The following is a 16,135-nucleotide window of genomic DNA, read 5'->3' on the forward strand; positions in this document are numbered from 1 at the left end:
TGATGGTAGTGTGCTGCAGCTGCTTTCCTTCAGAGTCCAGCAGGATTCTGCCCTGAGGTCTGCTCTGAGCCAGCCCCCACCCAGGGTCACCCTGGAGAAATGCAGAGCAGAGAAACCCTAGAGGCACTGCAAGTTGGAGCTCCATTCCCCTGTGGGCACTCCAGGAGCTCACCCAGCATGAGGAGTAGATAGGATGAGCTGTCCAGCTGCCATTCAGGAAGAGGTCCCCATAGACAAGGTCCCTGGACTAAGGGTGGAGTGCTCAGGGGAGCACGGCTTGGTGCAGGATGCCCCACTGGCCTCAACAGTGGATTCCTTCCTCCAACTCTACAGCCATTCCCTTCCAGCTCCTTTCTTACTGTAGACATTGCTAACAAGGGGAAATGAGGGTCAGGAAACTCCAGCCTGTGTCCCAGATCTGTCTCCTGCTGGCCGTGCATGTGGACAAACCACCTAGCCTCTTAAAAATGGGTGTGACTTATACCTACTCCCAGGTGTCATAAAAATTACCCACCCGTGTGAAAGTGTTTTGTAAAAATGTGAAACCCTAAGATAAGGCCTCTTAATTGTTGCTTACACATAGAGTCATGATGGAAGACCCACGTTATTATGTAATGGGGAAGAGTAAAACTAGTCAGTTTTTAAGATTTTTGGCTGGGTGCAGTGGCTTACGTCTGTAATCCTAGCACTTTGGGAGGCTGAGGTGGGATTACAGGTATGAGCCACTGTACCTGGGAGGTTTGCTTGAGCCCAGGAGACTGAGACCTGCCTGGGATACATGGTGAGATTCCATCTCTAGCAAAAAAATTAGCTGGGTGTGGTGACATGTGCCTATAGTCCTAGCTACTTAGGAGGCTAGGTGAGGTGGGAGGAGTGCTTAAGCCCAGGAGGTATAGGCTGCAATGAGTCGGGATCACATCACAGCACTGCAGCCTGGGTGGCAAAGCAGCACCCTTTCTCAAAAACAAAACAAAACAAAACAAAACCAAAAAACTTCCTTGAGGCTGTTGAGTATACTTGTAGGTATATATGTACATAATTCTTAAAGGGTTTCTCCTTGACTGGAGGCACTGTCTGAATGTCTGCAGTGTCACTGTGCTGCTCTCTTCCAATGCCAGCCTATCGATACTCCTCTAGAGTAATGTGTGGCATCCGAGTAATTTATTTACATCCACACTGAAAAATAACTGGGAAAATGTGGCTCTCAGTCTGCATCTCCAGCCCCAGCTGTATGTGATGTCACTGATTAATGCACTGAGCAGCTTAAATCAGATGCCTGCCCAGCAGGGGTATGGAGAGAGTCTTCATCAGTCAGAATGATGAAACTTGAGATCAAATACCAGTGGGAGAGACTGAAGATGCTGCTGCCTGGGGAACAGCAAAATGGTGCATGCCACAGGGAAGGAGAACCAAGAACCATGAGCCATTGCAGGAGCCAGGTGGGCTCCCAAAAGCCACAGACCACTGAGGGGCCCTGGTGTGGTTTGGATCTGTGTTCCTACCCAAATCTCACCTGTGAAATTGCAATCCCCCGTGTTGGAGGAAGTGCTGGTGGGAGGTGATCAGATCATGGTGGGGGAGTTCTCATGAATGGTTTAGCACCATACCCCCTGCGTGCTGTATATAGTTTAGTGAGTTCTCATATAGTGAGATCAGGTTGTTTAAAGAGAGTGTGGTACCTCCCCCATTCTCTCTTGCTCCCCTTCGCCTTCCATGATCATTGAAAGTTTCTTGGGGCTTCTCCAGAAGCCGAGCAGATGCCAGCATCATGCTTCCCGTACAGCCTGCAGAACTGTGAGCCAATGAAACCTCTTTTCTTTATAAATTACCCAGTCTCAGGTATTTGTTTATAGCAGTGCAAGAACGATCAAATATAGGCTTTTTCCAGACAGCCTCAGACAGAACCCTCTGGTTGCGTCTAGAAATGACTCCTGACTTATTCTACCTTCAGTTCCAATGGAAATAACGTAAACCCTGCATGATACTGTGAAGGGCCGATGTGGATACAGCTGGAGCCTTCTGCCCCAGGACAGGATGGGCTGGCAGGAAAGAATGTATTTCACTTGGAGTTCACCAGTACAGCCATGACCCGGTGCCTCCCTAGCCTGCAGACCTGGTAGTGTTGGAATGGGGAGAAGAACCCACATGTGCAATCAGACACCTGCACCTGCCGCCCACCGACACACTGCCCTCTTGGGGCAGCTAGTCTCCTGCAACCAACTTGAAGCTTGGTTTGGGCTTTGGCGAGGCTCTAAATGGCCTTCTAGGTGGTCCTGGCAGAGATCCGGAGGGCACAGAGGAGAGAGTGGAGCTTCTCTTTGGAAGCCAAGGTGGGGAGGCTCCAGCAGCCTCATTTCATTACAAGTCTTTATGAGGGAGTGCTGTGTCCCACCCGGACGGCTGTGCTCATTACTTGGCTGTCCCGGAGTCCAGGAGCATGAGAAAAAGAAGTGCTGTTATTGCATGAACAGATGTGGCCCACACAGGCTTTACGAATTCCCCTCGTGTCGGCGGGGCTGTTCCCTGAGGGCCTTTCCTGGTCAGCAGGGACAGTACACATGGAGCGGTGTGCGCCTGCACCAACCGCAGACTTACCTTGGAGCGAGGCTGGCGGACTTGGCTCCCGTCGGTGAATCCAGGCCTTCCCCCGGCTTTGCTGATTTCTCTCGGTTCATTTGCTGTAGGATGGAGTTCAATTCGCTAATCACGTTTGCCTTTGGGCCTGAGAGAATCGGGCTTTTGATTTCTGTGACGTCACCCCACAACTTGGAGGTCCTTGGCTGGAGAACCTTGGCCATCCCAGGCTGGGCACTGCCTGGCGGGGGCGGGGGAGCAGGCGGGGGGATAACAAAGCTATCTACATCCTCTTCCACGAGTGCGTCTTGATAAAGTGCATTGCTTTTGTGAATGATGGGCTTCATTTTTGGCTTAGGAGGTACTGGGGGTTTGTCAACCATAAATGCTTGCCCATCTGCATAGACTGTGCAGGTGTCCACATTCTCTCCACCTTCGGAAGACAGGGTGGAGATGCTAGACACGGTGGAGATAGTGCTGGTCGTCTCGAGGTGGTGGTCGCTGCTACTCCGGCTGTCCACCTCCTCGATCCCAGAGTCGGCGACGGCGTCAAAGCTTTCAGGGGGTGGCAGGAATGAGGCAGGCAGACAGTTTGAAAGACTGGCTGGCTTCTTGCTGTCTGCAGAGTTGGTTGGTTGGCTGGAGTTCAACGAAGGGGACTGAGGGGTGTCGTTTTTCTTCTGCTTCACTAAGTCTGTGAGAGCCGGGACAGAAGCTGCCCGGTCATCGGGGATATCAAAACTATTTGCAAATTCCAGGGGAGGAGGCAATGGCTCTGTAAAAATAAAATCCTCATCCAAGTCCACGGATGCCAGAGGGGGAGGAGGGATGCGGAATGGCAAAATCACCGCCTCTTCCATGGAGCCCACCGCCACAATGGTTCTGCCGGGCACGGTGGTGGGCTCGGGGGCAGCGGAGATCTGTAAAGCACCTTCGGTTTCGGAAACACCTTCTGGCACCTCGGACAGCGAGCTGTCCGGCTTTATCTCCACATCTGCCTTCTCGTCCTCTTCCTGCAGGGCGTTGTCCAGCTTGGCGGCGTCCACAGTGTGGACCATCAACAGGCCAGCCGACTTCTGCTGGGACGTGTCCATGATGTCGATCAGCATGTTCTTCTTGTCATCACCCTTCCGGTCCCGTCCCAGGTCAGTCTCGTACTTGTTCTCTGTCTCTTGCCGCCTCAGGGGGCCCCGGGTGTTCTGCCTGGCGGCTGTAGGGAAGCCGGCATCCAGGCTGGGCCGCATTTTGGTATCAATGTAAAGAGGTTTGTTGAGGTCGGCCTTGGGGGCCTCCCCTTTGGGTCCCTGCTGAGACTCCTTCATGGCTCGGTCCCTTGCGGAGAGTGCCAGGGCCAGCGGGGAGCTGGGATCGAGCAGCCGCCCTGTAAGCGGGTGGACGTAATTCCCGGGGCCGGCTGTGCCGCCGCTTGTCGGGGGCACCACTGGGCTGCTCTCAGGCCCCTGGGCTTTGGACGTGGAATTCAGTGCCCTCCCAGCCTCACCCTGAGCACTGGCCTCGGTGCCACCCATGAAATGGTTTTCGGGCTCCCTGGGTGCGGCGCCTGGCATGGGGGATGGCAGCTGCTCAGCGCCATCCTCGTCAGCAAAACTCTCCTCCTCGGGGAACATGGAGGGCCGTGTCCTGGGGGCAGGCGGCCCCAGGCCCACGTCCTCGTCCCCCAGGTCTGTGGAGAGGAAGGCCGGGGAGTTCCTCCTGGCTTCCAGCCGCTTCTCCCTGTCGCGGACGGCTCCGGCGATGGCGGCGGCAAAAGGGCTGCTGACGGTCAGGCTTTCATCAGGCCGCAGCTGGCCTGGTGGCTCCGGGGCCTGGGGGTCGATCTCCATGCTGCTGCCCTGGCTGCTCTTGCCGCTGCTGCTGGTGGACGGCTCCTTCACGATGATGGTCGGGATGGGGATGGAGCACGTCTTCTCAGGGCTGTCCTCCACGTTGGACTGCTTCACCAGCATCCCCTTCCGCCTGGCGGGCTTGGCGGGGACGTAAACGGCTTTGCTGGCGATCTTCCCCACCTCTGAGTATGGGTTTTCGGGCATCTGGCCCCTCTTGTTGCGGAAGTTGGCCTGTGGGCCAGCGTTCCGATTGTAGAGGTCTTCAGAGTCCAGGGAGTAGCGGTCCAGCTCTCTCCTGAAGTACATCCCCTTCTCCCTCATCATGGTGGCCACTGTGTCGGACCTGGTGGCGGGGGACATCTTGGCAGCAGAATTCTGATTGAACGCAGGCTTAATTGTCCCGTAGACTCTTGGAGTTGGGGACTTGGGGCAGTTGTAAGTGGTGGGGGAAGGTGGTGGCGGGGATGGGGGCACAGACTGTGGCGGAGGGGGGATGTCCTCGGAGGTGTCTGGCATGGACAGGCTTCTGGTGAACTTCAGCATTGGAGGAGCCAGAAACTGCCGCTCTTCCTCTGTTATTCCTACGAGTAGAAGATAGGTTCAGCTTTAGGTCACAGCAGTAACAAGGCCTATGTTCCTAGAAACATGTGGTATGCTATGTCCCCACAAACTCAGATCAGACGATGAATGGGTGTTCATGAAACACAGCACAAGCCACAATGTCGAGTGGTTAGTCACATGGCCTGCCGTGAGCCAAAGGACAAGAAAGGGAAGGACAGAAAGGCACTGGGGATGCTGTGAGTGAGCTGCTGTGGGGCCTCTGGGCGCAGGCTGCAGCACGGATCTGTGTGGGGCCAGGGCAGGAGGGCGCCTGATGCTGAGCTGCGTGCTACTTTGCAGGCCAAGTGGGCAGCTCGCCTGGGGCTGCACGTGTATGTGTATGCGCACATGCGCTTGTGCTGGCACTGGGGGCTGGGTTGGCTAGACCAAAACGTATCATTCCGCCATGCCCCTTCAGGTGTGGTAAGGGCTCCTTGGGGTGTTTTTAGGGCAGGGGCTTAAGGCTGTCACCTGTCCATCTGAAATGAGAGCAAAGAGTTGCAGGTACTGCTGTGTTTATGTGGCAAGGATGGTGTGCAGTCCTCCATCCAGATGGCAATTGAGCCCCGCGGCTGCCCAGATGTACAGGGAGGCCTCTGGCACCCTGAGTGCAGCCATCTGCCCACCGTTGGCGCTGTGTGTGCTGGAAGGAGGCGCGTTCCTTCTAGGGTCACGTGAATCCTTTTGTTGCCTGACTTCACTGGGTCCCACTAAGGGTTCTGTGTGTCCTGGAGTCCTTTGGACCTGCAGAGAGCTGGGTGGCTAGGGGTTGCTAGCTCAGAGGAGGGGCCATGTGGGCTCTGCAGCCTGTGACTGAGGGGAGAGCCCAGGTTCTTTTAAAGACCCTGGCCTGAGCCGGGCCTCAGCGAGCCCCTTCTGCGTCCCCATGGCAGCCCTGGAACTAGCCCTGCCCGAGACCGTCTGGTGCAGCAGCTGAGGGCCCAGTGGCCCACCATGATCATGACTGACCAGGCTTCAAGTGTGGCTGACCTGGCACAGAGTCCAAGTCGTGTTCCATGGGTTGACCTCATGAAGGTATGTGAATGTTGAGTATGGGGGCATGCAGCTGAGGTCCTACAATGGCCAGCAGTGGGGCCTGAGGGCTCTCTGGGTATGTTGCCTGAGTGTGACTTTACAAACTGTTCAGCAGCTCAAGACACAGAAATGTTAACAGGAGCACTGGGGGAGAAGGGAAGCAAGACACGCACGCACGCACCGACAGACGCACGGCACAGGGGATCTTGTGTCGGGGGCATGCAGGTTTTTCAAAGAGGTAGCAAAATAAATTACTTAAATGAAAAAAATTCCTAGGACAAACTACAATAATTTATTCCAATGAAAACTTCCATTCGATAAGGGTATTCCAAATTTAACATACTCCTTGTGGGAGGACATTTTGGCATTGCAAAGATGGGTCATTCAAGGCATTCTCCATTGACCAGTCACTACGAGTTGGTTGCCTGGCAATTATGTTCCCAAGGAGTGCTAATTTAAGAATACACCTTATAAAGTAAACTGGGTTACATTCAGATTACAGATTCCAAACCATAAGGGTTCACTGACCTGATAGAAAGATTCTGCTGTCTGACAGGAGGAAATCAGCTGTTATTAACCAGTAACCGCAAGACAAACACGCAGCTCTCCCCGAGTTTGGTGGTGCGGGGGAGCTTTAAGTGCAGCAGACACCACATCCACGGCCACTTACTGCCTAGTGACTGCCTACAGTCATCCACCTCAGACTCACAAAGATGCTGCGCTTTTACACAGCAGCCCAGAGGCATTTCCAGAACACACAGGACAGTGCCCCTGGGGTGGGCTGGGCATACCAGAGTCCCAGGGCTGCCCCCACAACTCTCACAGGGCAGGGACCTTAGCTTCTAACAGAATTGACACAGTAAAGGCAATGCTGAATTATCTCACAAAGGACTGTCTCAAAGGGTCAAGTGTGACCTTGTCTCAAGGTCAAGTGTACCTGTGCCTGCAACAGAGTCAATAGGAATAGTTGTGACATTAAGAAGAAAGGAAGGCAGTTTTCTGCAACACACAGTACATTCTTTCATTGGAATTCTGACCTGACCACCCTTGGAAGTATATCTGCTGAGCTCATACTCCGGGCCTGGCGGTGGCTAGGGAACACAGGGAGCCCACTCACCCTTCCCACCCTGAGCAGGGCAGGGTGGAGCAGGGGGGCTAGTCCAGACCACCTCACCCACCCTCCCCCTTTACCCTGCTGGAATTATCACAGATACTGGTGTTCGAGATTATACAAGGCACCCTGGAGTTTGTATCCTTCGGGGTGGATAAGTTTCATGCCACTCAGTTGTTCCAGTGGCTCCCTGGTGGGCAAAGTCAGGTTTCTGCCCTCCGGTGGGTGGGCTGGCAGGGTGTTGCTGGGGTGGGATGCCAAGAAAGCTGTGGCAGGCCCGGGGTGGGGCGGGGAGGGCCAGAACTCCCGAAGGGCTCTATGGCCGTGTTTGAAAGCCCAGGGCAACTTCTGTGGGTGAGTGCCACACTTCTTACCTATTGATTTCTGCCTTCGCATCGTACCTCGAGGGAGGCCCAGAAACGGGGCTTTTGGGCTCCCAGGAACAGTAGGTGTCATCACGGCGATCCCTTGGCGTTCATACACAGACTGCAAACCAGAGAGCCCAGGGTGAGACGCAGCCCTGGCCAGCCCCCTCCCACGGTCACAGGCCCCAGAGGCCACAAGGGAACTTCTGTTGCTGCAGCTCCCACAAGCTGCTTCTGGAGCCACCTCAAGTCTACAGGGAGGCTGGTGAGAACCACAGCATTGAGCGTCCAGGAAGGGCCCTCTGTCAGCACCTTTCCTATTGGCTGCAGTGCTGTTGGCCTCTGACCCTGTGAGGATGGCAGCACGCCTTGCTCCATGGAGATGTGGTCTGCTGCGACACCATTCGCCAGAGCAGCTGGACAGACACGTCTCTCTGAGAGAGGGGCCAGGCTGGATGTCCTGCGGGAGAGTGGTGGGCAGTGGAGTCTGGCCTGTGTCCATACCCCACCCCCTGTGTGCCATGTGGCCTTCAAGTCCTTACACAGGAGCCAGCATTTCCTCTTTCATAAAATGGGCTCATGACACCAGCTCCATAGTGTGCGCGAAGGCCAACTAGGTGCCGTCGCTGTGTGGGTGAGCGTGATGTGCCGGCTAGCTTGCGTGAGCCCCAGGGCTGTTCAGGGTTACAGCTGGAGTCTGCAGCAGCGGGTCGTCCCCAGCTTCCTCCCTCCTCGGCTGTTCCAGGAGCCACCCAGGGCTCCCCTCCTCCACCTTGGAAGCAGAGTCCTGGTGCTGCCCACCCTTTTGCTGCCCCAGGCTGCTGATTTATCTGCCAAGTTGAGATGGCTCAGGGCCCCATACCCGTAGTGTTGGAGGGCAACCCAGGAAAATATCAGATGTGGACGCTCGATGGAAATGTTGCAAGCTTTCATAACTCCAGCTTGGAGATGCAGTTTCCATGCGTCCGCAGCCTCTGTCTCACTGTGTGGCCCTGAGGCGGGGGAGGAAAGTGGGACCCTTTGGGGAGGTCAAGGGTACTTGTCTCAGACACCCCGCAACAAGGTGGGGCACATGGGCACTGCAAAGGACTGGGAACAAAATGGGAGGCAAGGATGGGCAGGCACTTGTGGAGTTCAGAGGTGATGGGAGGAGGGGTGAAGGCAGATATTTTCATTTTAATCATTAACAGTTATTTAATGCACATTACAGAAAAGCCTTATGGTAAATTTATAATATTTATGGGTACTATTCTTCAAGAAAAGGCACAGTGAGTTAGTTTGATACTGGTTCAAAAAGAATACTAAATTGGGTAAGCAATCAGGATAGGTAGGCAGTGCCGGAATCCAACATCAGGCTCAAATGGCTGCCTCTGGAAAACCGAGAAGCAATCCAGGGGTCCAGGAGGCCAGGCCTTGCCCAGGACGTGCCCAAGGGGAATCGAGCAGCCTCTGCCCTAGGCCCTTCTCCAGCTGTGTCCCTCCTGACTGCCCAGGGAAGGTGACCATGGCATGGGCAGCCTGCTCTGAGCTGGGCACCCACTGCACACAGCACACACTGAAGCCCTTCATGGCACTTCTGGCTCCGAGGACAGGTGTTGCCCAGGATCTTGGAGCATCTGGGCTGGGGGCACTGCCACATGGGATGTGGGACATATGGCCTCTTCCAGGCCAGAGCATTTCTGTGCTCTGGGTGGACTAGGAGCCGAGATTCCCTCTGTCTGAAGAGCACGTCAAGGCCCCTTACATCCATCTGCTCACAGGTCCTCAGCCAGGTATCATGGGGAATGCCTTCAAGGCTTGGGGTACTGAGTGAACGGAGGCAGGCAGTGTGGTAAAGGAGAGGCAGGGCTTGGATATAGCCTGCTCTGTCCCCCAACTGTGAGTCTGCATGGACCCGGCTGTTCGTCCTATGGCCGTTTAGATTTGGGCCCCATCTCTGGACAGCACGAACCAGACATGAGAGCGTGTGCACCTCAGCTGCTGAGACAGCCCACCCACTTCCTGGGTCACCGCCCATCTCCCCCCGCGTGGTCCCAGGGCACTGCCACTCACGTTCATGTCCGAGCCCGCCGGGAAGCACCGGCTGCTGGGCCGCTGCTTGATGGTCGCCACCCTCGGCTCCACGGCCATGTTCTCAGCAGCACGGGAGGGCTTGGAGGCCGGGACTATCTCCTCGGGTTTATCTGCAACACAACCACGAGGATTGGAGCAGCAACACCAGCGGGGGAAGCTGGGTGTAGGTAGGAAAGCGCATAGGTGCAGCAGCCACTCCAGCATCCAAAACTGTGGGGGGTGTTTGTCGTTGCTATGGGGAGCATGCATATGCCTCTGACACATGCATTCCCACCAAGGCACGGACTCCTTCCCCAGACCTTGCCCTCAGAGGCATGTGGAGGGACATAGAAGACCCTCCACAGCTCGGCTGCCTCCTTGGAAGTGCTCAGCCTACCAAGGGCTCCTCAAGCTTTTTAGACCATTTATTTCTTTTTTTTTTTGTTTGAGACAGAGTCTCACACTGTTGGCCGGGTTGGAGTGCAGTGGCATGATCTTGGCTCACTGTAACCTCTGCCTCCCAGGTTCAAGTGATTCTCTTGCCTCAGCTTTCCGAGTAGCTGGGATTATAAGCACATGCCACCACACCCGGCTAATTTTTGTATTTTTAGTAGAGATGGGGTTTCAACATGTCGGCCAGGCTGGTCTCAAACTCCTGACCTCAATGATCCACCCACCTTGGCCTCTCAAGATGCTGGGATTACAGGCATTTGGGCCATTTCTTTAGTGGAATTACTTTATTCTTACTAATGGGATTTATTCTTGTGAGGGTTGACTAAACCGACTTTTTGAAGCTTTTTTTTTTTTTTTTTTTTTTTTAAAGAGACCCAGAAATGTGGTTTCTTTGTAACTGTGATGACCAAGACATGAGGACCTGCCACCCAAGGCAGTGTGGGTGTTTAAGAGGCCAGGGTGGTCACGGGCCCCCAGACATCAGTAAGTGTTGCAGAGGGAAGTCTCCACTTATTTTCCCCGAAGCAGAACCTTCCCATTTCCTTTTAAAAAAAAAAGCGAAAGTTCAGTTATAAGGGATCCTTAGCAATCAACAAATTTTTTAAAAAGGACATTTACAGCATTTTTTTAAACTTGAAAACTGAAGCACATCCTGGAGGTATCCCGATACCTTAGCTTTATCTCAGGGTGTTCGGGACGGCATAAGAGTGTGTCTAGGGATGTTCAAATGCAAGTGCCGGGCTACTGAGACCTGTAGAGTTGGTCTTCTAGTCCCAGTGTGCATTCTGGAAAAGGTGACCCCAGTTGCACTTCTGGGATGTCACTGGGTTGGGACAAAGCCAGTGTGGTGCCTGGTGGGTTCACCCCATTCTAAGCCTTTGAGACAGCACTGGCCTTACTTCCCAGGAGAAACAGGCCATCTAGAAAGGCCATTCTGCCTTCTCCTGGTCACCCTAAACCCACTCTTGGTGTCTGGTGGCCCCCCATGAATGTATGCTAGGGTCTTGCCAAGACTTTGAGCCCTAAGGCCATTGTGAGAGTCAGAGCTGACGAGAATGCAGGGAGGAAGGCCCACATCTCCAAGTTGTTCTTCAAGATGAGGTGGAAGTTCCCTGTCATGGCAGCTTCTCATGGGGAGCTGACCCACAGGCAAAGCTCCTAGAGCCATGGCACTGCTCAGGGTTGTCCAACATGAAGGCACCGGCCTCCTGACGAAAGCCCAGACCAGAGGTCCCCACAAGAGGAAGTTTGGGGAGTGGAAATGGGGGTGTGCCAGTATCTCGGAGCATCTAGGCACAGGGGACTGCCACATGGGATGTCCTCCGAGCCGGGCGCCCTGTGATGGCCGCTCAACCTGATGAGCAGCTGACACCTGTGGACACTCTCATGGTAGAGTCGGATGAGCGGCTTGGTTCCAGTCCTGCCCCCACCAGGCCAGAACCTCAGGGCAGTCTATACTTTTTCTTGTTCTTTAAGATGGAGTCTCACTGTCACCCGGGCTGGAATGCAATGGTGTGATCTCGGCTCACTGCAACCTCCCTCTCCTGGCCTCAAGCAATTCTCAAGCCTCAGCCTCCTGAGAAGCTGGGATTACAGGCATGTGCCACCATACCCAGCTAATTTTCATATTTTTATTAGAGACCAGGTTTCACCATGTTGGCCAGGCTGATCTCGAACTCCTGACCTCAAGTGTTCTGCCTGTCTCAGCCTCTCAAAGCGCTGGCATTATAGGTGTGAGCTACGGCACCTGGCCATACACTTTTAAAGAGTCTTCAGACAAAGAGGGGGAAGCAAAGGAACGAGAATGTGTAGCAGAAGTTATACGGCTGCCACGCACAGCATGCTTACCATCTGGCCCTTCTGAGAGGTGTTTGCCGACCCCTGGCCTAGACCATGTTTCCAGTTGTCAGCAAAATGCCAAGTGTTCACACAAAGCAAGAAAGCCCTTGCCCCGTGGTGTCCAGGCAGCCAAATTTCCCCTGTAGCACTCTCTCCCTTCACGGCCAAGTCCAGCTGATCGGGCCTGCAGGCGCACTGGGCCCAGTGCTGCGTCCCTGCTCACGCATTCTCTCCATGATTCCTGGACCCACAAGCCGTCCTGGCTCTTTGGCGAGGGGTCATGCCCCTAGTGGATGCTAAGCATCTGCTCCTCAGGGAACTAGTCAGGCATGGTAAGAAACCTCTGATTCTCATCTCACTGGGCAGTGGGGACATTCTGGCTGGACGTGTGACCCAGTCCAGAGCCGTGCTGTCCTTGCCTGCATTCAAGGCCCTCCTCTCCTGCCCTCCTCAGCCCAGCTCCTCTGACTGCAGCAGGTGCTGTGTGGCTGTCTTGTCTCACATTCCCTTTTGCTGGGGTCCCTGTCAGTCTCCCTGAGCTGTAAGTGCCGGGTCCACCTGCTATGGTCCCAGCAATTTGCTTCCTCCAAGGAGCCTTTCCCCTCCAAGGGCTGGGCTGGGACTCCTTGGATGGCTAGGGTCAAATTTGTTTCTGTGCAGGTCTCTCCACTTTGGCCTCGCCTGTCAGCTTGGCTACTCCCCCTTGACTCAGGATCAGGTGACACTTGGGTGATCTGCTTTGGCCGGCTGTGACTTAGAGCTGCAGCTTGGTCTGTCCCTAGAAGCGGGGGTGCTAGGCAGTGGCTGTTCAGCTTTGCCTCAGGTGGGATGTGGCCACTGGTGGCCCCTAGGGTATTTTTCTCCAATGAAGCGGGGGTTGAGATGTGTCTCTGGCATCGGGGAGTTATGTCCCACAACTGTGGTGAGCCAGGGCACTGCAGGGTGGGACACCCCTGGACATGCTTCCTGACAGTGCTGGCCTGGGCCCCTCCTCTGACCCCAGTGGAGGGCGAGGTCTGGGTGGGGTGCAGCAGCATGTGCCTTCACGAATATGACTAGAATGGGTGCCCCCAAGTTAGGTGACGAGCAGCTGGGGCCTAATAAAACATTCCACGGGGGCATTCCAGGTGGTACCTGAGCTCTAGGGGTGTCCACAGAATCCAGCTCGCCTGGTACTGTGCACAGCTGCAGACAGGGAAGGGTGCCTTCCTGGCTGCCACCTGCCTGTGCTCAGGCCTGGACCCATGGAGATGCAGGAAGGCCTATCCCAGGTGGGAAGCCCTGGGCATCCCTCCTGGCCGGACTTCCAAGCTATGATAAGCTCAGAGGCTAAGGTGGCAGCCAGGGCTGAAAAGCCAAGGTGAGGGAAAGTTGTCGGCGTTGAACACTGACAGAGGGGTCAGACCCAGAAGATGCCAGAGGACTGAGGTCCTGCAGGGAGGCCTGGGAGCAGGTGGGTGTGGGAAGGCTTTGACCAGGCTCAGCTGTGCTGTTAGGCCATGTCTGGGCACATCAAGGAGGGAGGGACTCTTGAGCGTAAAAGCGTTCCTGGGATTACAATTTAAATGAGCCGAATCGAGAAGCTCCCCTTTCCAGCTGGGCCCTTCCAGGAGCCACACATCTGTTTCTTCTGTATTAACAAACCCCACAGCTGATGGGGCTGGTTCACTTCCATCCACTACACACTGAGGGTTCACTGCCAGGCTTCCCTGGGGCACCGCCTGGAATCCTCACGTGCCCAGATTGAACAGGCTTCAGGCTGTGATTTTAAGACCTCAGGGCCTGCGGCAGGCATCCTGCCAACAACACCTCATGTAACTGTGTGCCCAGGGTAAAGGAAAGGTGTCCTGGTCAGTAATGACAACCATCCTTGAATCAGGTGGAAGTTGGGGCCCATCATCTAGTTTCTCATCCTAATGAGAAGTTGGCTGTAGTGGAGGGATTGTTCCCACGTTGAGAGGAAAACATTTCAGGTCTGAGATGAATAAGGCCATAAAGGGGCAAACGATGGGACCAGGTGGGAGCTGGGGCTGGTGTTGGGGGTGCCCCCAAGCCTTGTGCCCGCCATGTGGATGTGCTGCCCAGCCCTGGGTCCTGGTGGGCAGCAGCAGCAGCAGGAGGCTTCTTTGCCATTGGCTGGGTCACCATTGGCATGCTCTGCCTCATCCAGGAGAAGCACGCGGCAGGGTGGGCACCCTTCCCATTATCCTAGTCGCTCCATCAGAGTGTGGGGTTGGTCATGTCATTGAAGGTGCGTCCCTCCAGCTGTGGCCACCTTGACTGTAGACATTTGGTCTCTGTTTTAAACCTTGCCCTTCTTGCTTCCAAGCCCCAAACAAATGTTCTTTTGAACCAGAACATGTGAGAGCAACTGGGCTTGTTGGGCTGGTAGGGTCAGGGGCTAGCATTCCTTTTTAAGTTAGTGTGATTCAAATGAAAAGAGGGAAAATCCTGCATTGCTCCATCACGGGGGTGCGGGTCCCCTCCTGGTCCTTGCCTCTTGGGGATGTGGCCAGTGGGAGCGAGCTGGCCTGACCTTCTCAGTCCCTGTCTTGGAGAACTTATACCAGGATATGGAGACTCTTCAGAAACGCCACAGGACTGCAGATTCCTGCTTCTCATTTTAGGCTCCTAAGGATTATGCTTAATTTCTAAAAGCTCAGAACTAGGTCTTTATTCAGGGACTCCAGATGAAGGGGATTAGTGAATCCGGCCCCCGGCAGTCTTAGAATGAAGTGCTGTGTCTGAAAATGATCCTCAGACAGATTTGAAACTGTTAAATCCCAAAACACTCTAGTGAGAAGCTGATGAAGATGCTCCAGCAGTCACCCGTGTTTCAGCCATCTGAGCAATGTGCATTTGCTCTAGTAGGCACACGTGATGCTGACCAGACACTGGGAGAGTGTGCTCTGGAAGGGGAGGTGGTAGGTTTGTCGCTTGCCTGCCCTGCCTGTCACCAGGGCCCCCTAGCCTGTGAGCTGACTTTGGACCATGAGCTGCATTCAGGTTCCCCTGTAAGGGGGCAGGAAGCAATGTGCCCTGTGCCCTGTGCTAGAGAAATCTTGCCACTGCCCTGTATCCTCAGTGAGTCACAAGGGAGTCACCAAATCAAGGAGTAACACAACCCCAGCATCCATACTGAGGCCAGGAGGCCCAGGACCACACGGGCACCTGGTGGCTGAGTCTCCTGGTTCCCCAGGTAGGAAGTGGGCGTCGGACTGAAATGATCCTGGGTCCATTGTCTAGTGAGTTCCTTTGCCTGTGGCCATGCAGCAGGCTCAGAGCCTGGGAGCCAGCCCCACTGAGGAGCAGAATGCCCAGCTGTTTCTCCATTGACTCGTCAGAACCTTCCGGGGAGAAAGCAGCAGACCAGACCCTGTTGAGGATGGCGTGGGGCTGCTGCAGCTCTTCAGCATTCCTAGGACCCAATTCATCCTCCAAGATGATCCAGGGACCCTGTTGGTTCTCAGTCACACAAGGCTCTCTCCCCTCGTGTGAGCTTGAAGTAGTTTGTCCACCTCTGGAGGTGCAGTGCCATGGGGTCCTGTCTATGAGTGAAAGAGTACAAATGTCCCTCCATTTCCAAAAGGAAAACACACATCTGCAGCACCAGGTGTTAGAGGACAGAGCTGCATGTGTTAGAAGCAGCAGCTGGTGCCAGCTGGCTAGCCTCTTGGTTTAATCTCCCAACGAGGCAGTGAAGGGCGGCAGTGTGTGCTTGGACCCTGGTGGACTGGTCCTGGTCCTCAGGCTCTGAGTCACATGCTTTCCAAGGGCTGGAGGTGTAGCCAGAGGTGTCTGGTAGGGTGGAGGCCACAGTCCCCTTCATGTGCCCTGGGGTCAGAGGTCCATTCTACCCCCTGCCTGACAGCCAGCTTCTGCCTGAGCCCAGCACAGGGTCTGGGAGCCAGGGAAGGTGCTTAAAGAATACTCAAAGACTAAACAAGGATTTTACAGATAGAGAACTGAAAACCTGGGCTCACTAAGCAGAGTAAAGCTAGTAGGGGCAGAGCTGGGATTTGAGGTGCTTTGCCAGGGCTGTCAAGACAAATGACCACACACTGGGGGGCTTAAAACAATGGAAACGTCTCCCTGCACGGCTCTGGAGGCTGCAAGTCCAAGGTCAGGCCCCTCCGGAGGGTCTGAGGAGAATCTTTCCTGCCTCTCCCCGCTGCTGGGGCTGCTGGAAATCTGTGGTGTTTCTTGGGCTTGTTCCTTCCTTCTTTACAAGCACACATCACTGGATGTAGACCACCCCC

The 16,135-nt window shown here is 54.8% G+C and overlaps 1 protein-coding gene across 10 annotated transcripts in view; it reads right to left on the bottom strand.

Annotated features, from left to right (window-relative positions):
* The window catches only part of SHANK2 (SH3 and multiple ankyrin repeat domains 2), a 688,443-nt gene that overhangs the window by 12,711 nt on the left and 659,597 nt on the right, over nucleotides 1-16,135 (bottom strand). For 8 of the 10 annotated variants that reach the window (XM_037733995.1, XM_037734000.1, XM_017515880.2 and 5 more), the window contains 4 exons: nucleotides 9,585-9,715; nucleotides 7,542-7,653; nucleotides 6,585-6,605; nucleotides 2,596-5,002 (listed from right to left, as the gene is read on the bottom strand). In XM_037733995.1, coding sequence (XP_037589923.1) covers nucleotides 2,596-5,002; nucleotides 6,585-6,605; nucleotides 7,542-7,653; nucleotides 9,585-9,715 — 2,671 coding nt within the window. The remainder of the gene's footprint in view (nucleotides 1-2,595; nucleotides 5,003-6,584; nucleotides 6,606-7,541; nucleotides 7,654-9,584; nucleotides 9,716-16,135) is intronic. The other 2 variants (XM_037733998.1, XM_037733997.1) reach the window with 2 other exon arrangements.

Source organism: Cebus imitator, unplaced genomic scaffold (genome assembly GCF_001604975.1).
Source record: "Cebus imitator isolate Cc_AM_T3 unplaced genomic scaffold, Cebus_imitator-1.0 Scaffold563, whole genome shotgun sequence".
Taxonomy (NCBI): Eukaryota; Metazoa; Chordata; class Mammalia; order Primates; family Cebidae; genus Cebus; species Cebus imitator.